The sequence below is a fragment of the Austrofundulus limnaeus genome, unplaced genomic scaffold (assembly GCF_001266775.1).
Source record: "Austrofundulus limnaeus strain Quisiro unplaced genomic scaffold, Austrofundulus_limnaeus-1.0 Scaffold82, whole genome shotgun sequence".
NCBI lineage: Eukaryota > Metazoa > Chordata > Actinopteri > Cyprinodontiformes > Rivulidae > Austrofundulus > Austrofundulus limnaeus.
This window is the reverse complement of record NW_013952484.1, coordinates 99,403-101,801: the sequence shown is the minus strand read 5'-3', so window position 1 is coordinate 101,801 and position 2,399 is coordinate 99,403. Positions and strand designations below refer to the sequence as shown.

Below are 2,399 nucleotides of genomic sequence, written 5' to 3'. Positions count from 1 at the left end.
CTTGGCATTAAAAACTCTTAAATGGTCTTAAATTTAATTTCACTTGGCATTAAAAAGTCTTAAATGGTCTTAAATTTAATTTCACTTGGCATTAAAAAGTCTTAAAAGGTCTTAAATTTTATTTCACTTGGCATTAAAAAGTCTTAAATGGTCTTAAATTTAATTTCACTTGGCATTAAAAAGTCTTAAAAGGTCTTATTTAATTTCACTTGGCATTAAAAAGTCTTAAAAGGTCTTAAATTTTATTTCACTTGGCATTAAAAAGTCTTAAATGGTCTTAAATTTTATTTCACTTGGCATTAAAAAGTCTTAAATGGTCTTAAATTTAATTTAACTTGGCATTAAAAAGTCTTAAATTTTATTTCACTTAGCATTAAGAAGTCTTAAATTTTATTTCACTTGGCATTAAAAAGTCTTAAAAGGTCTTATTTAATTTGACTTGGCATTAAAAAGTCTTAAAAGGTCTTAAATTTAACTTGCCTTAAACTATAGGAACCATGTCAAGAAAGGATGGGTCGAGGTTGAACTAACAACTGTAACAACTAAGTGTAACATAGTTATTTGATTGTAGTATAGAACTGAACTAAATGCCTGGAAAATACATATTCCCCCACACCCACACCCAAAAAAATGATAAATATTGTGTCTTAGTATCTGGTCTTTCTTCCTAACTCTGTATTTGTTGTTCCTCAGAATTCAGACGTGGATTTGTTCCAAAGTAAACTCACTCCACTCGACTCCAACACGCTCAGCAAGCTGCGACAGATCTTTGACTACAGGTGCATCGTGGGAGGTGGGGAGCAGATCTTCCTTCTCGCCATGGGGGTACGTTTGAAGAGACGGCTGCTTTTCAACCTCAGTTTTGCTCYTGATTGTAAACATAATCAGCACAAACACATGAGTAAAGCTGTTTTTTTAAACCTGTTTTATTCTGCAGAAGTCTCAGATTTACACGTGGGATGGGAAGATGCCTGTTCGCTGGATGAAAATAGAAAATTTCAAATTAGAGCTGCCAAGAGACACACTTCTCAGTGTGGAGATTGTTCAAGAGCTGAAGGGCGAGGTGAGAGGAAGAACTGATTGTTTCAACTCTTCTGTGTAGTTACCAAATAAATCTTTGCAGTCAAATTAATTAATAAAGCTTTTTAAACAAGCTGTCTTAACTAAAGAAAATAAAACAGATAAAAAGTCGAACAGAACAGGTAATCAGAAATAGATTAAGTTTRTTAAAGTTGCTTTGATGTTTTCCACCACAGCAGAAATGATCATTGTACATTTTGTTTACCTGTTTGGCTTTAAGTCTGTTTTTTGTTTTCAGGGTAAAGCTCAGCGCAGAATCAACGCTGTTCACGTTATGGATGCACTCGTACTTAACGGCACCGACGTCAGAGAGCAGCACTTCAACCAGCGGTAAGATTTAAACTGCATTAACCAGAGAATTTAAGGTTGATAAAATTTTGAGATATTTTTCTTTAACGTAAGTTACGTTTTCTCCCTTAAAGCTTATTTAAGAGAAAATTTGTACAGTTAAGCCACACCTCTCATAGCCCCAGAGACACACCGTGCCAAGCTCCTGGGAAACCCCTCTGAGTATYCTGCACTCAGAATTATGAGATTAAAGTCAGAATTCTTTTTTTTGTCTAATCCTCTTTCGTAGTGTCAAGACTCCAGAGTTAAACATCAGATTTTTACTTGTCCTTTCAAGTCGTATTTTGTTTTCCACACCTGTACACTACAGCAGTAATGGATTGTCCGAAAATCAAAAGAAAATCTGTTATTACTTGCCAAAGTTTAACAAAATGGCACGTTGTCTTTTGCTTCCAGCATCCAGATGGTTGAGAAGTTTGTGAAGGCCGTGGCTAAACCCAGCAGACCTGACATGAACCCCATCAGGTACTTAATGTAAACACTGAGCAGCAGGGGCAAATTTAAAAATCTGAGGCAGTCTCAGTTAATATTTATAGAACATACATTTAAATTAACCTTGTTTTTCAGATCCTTAAAAAGTCTCAAAAGGCATTGAATTCATCAATCCAAAAATAGGGCCTTAAATAAGGCCTTAAATAAGGCCTTAAATAAGGCCTTAAATAAGGCCTTAGCCTTAAAATGTCTTAAATCAATCTTTCATAAGTCTTAAAAAACATATTATAGCTAAACAGGATGATTGTAATTCATCTCAAATGTTAAAATATTTGGTAACATTTATTTAGTTTTTAAAAATAATTGACCGTGTCTCTCAGAGCTAGTTGTTTTGTGTTGAAGTAAACATTTGGGTAAAATTGTTGCTGGTTTTTTTTGTCCTGATGCATCTCATCTCATCTGAATTTTTTCCTTTTGATTTTATTTCGTATTATTTGTTATGAATTTTGTCTTAAAATATATTTCAAGTGGCATTAAAG

General features: G+C 33.8%; 1 protein-coding gene across 3 annotated transcripts in view; it reads left to right on the top strand.

Annotated features, from left to right (window-relative positions):
* Positions 1-2,399, top strand: part of cmtr1 (cap methyltransferase 1) — a 16,033-nt gene that overhangs the window by 10,196 nt on the left and 3,438 nt on the right. For all 3 annotated transcript variants that reach the window (XM_014011553.1, XM_014011551.1, XM_014011552.1), the window contains exons 17-20: positions 694-825; positions 938-1,063; positions 1,319-1,410; positions 1,825-1,893. In XM_014011553.1, coding sequence (XP_013867007.1) covers positions 694-825; positions 938-1,063; positions 1,319-1,410; positions 1,825-1,893 — 419 coding nt within the window. The remainder of the gene's footprint in view (positions 1-693; positions 826-937; positions 1,064-1,318; positions 1,411-1,824; positions 1,894-2,399) is intronic.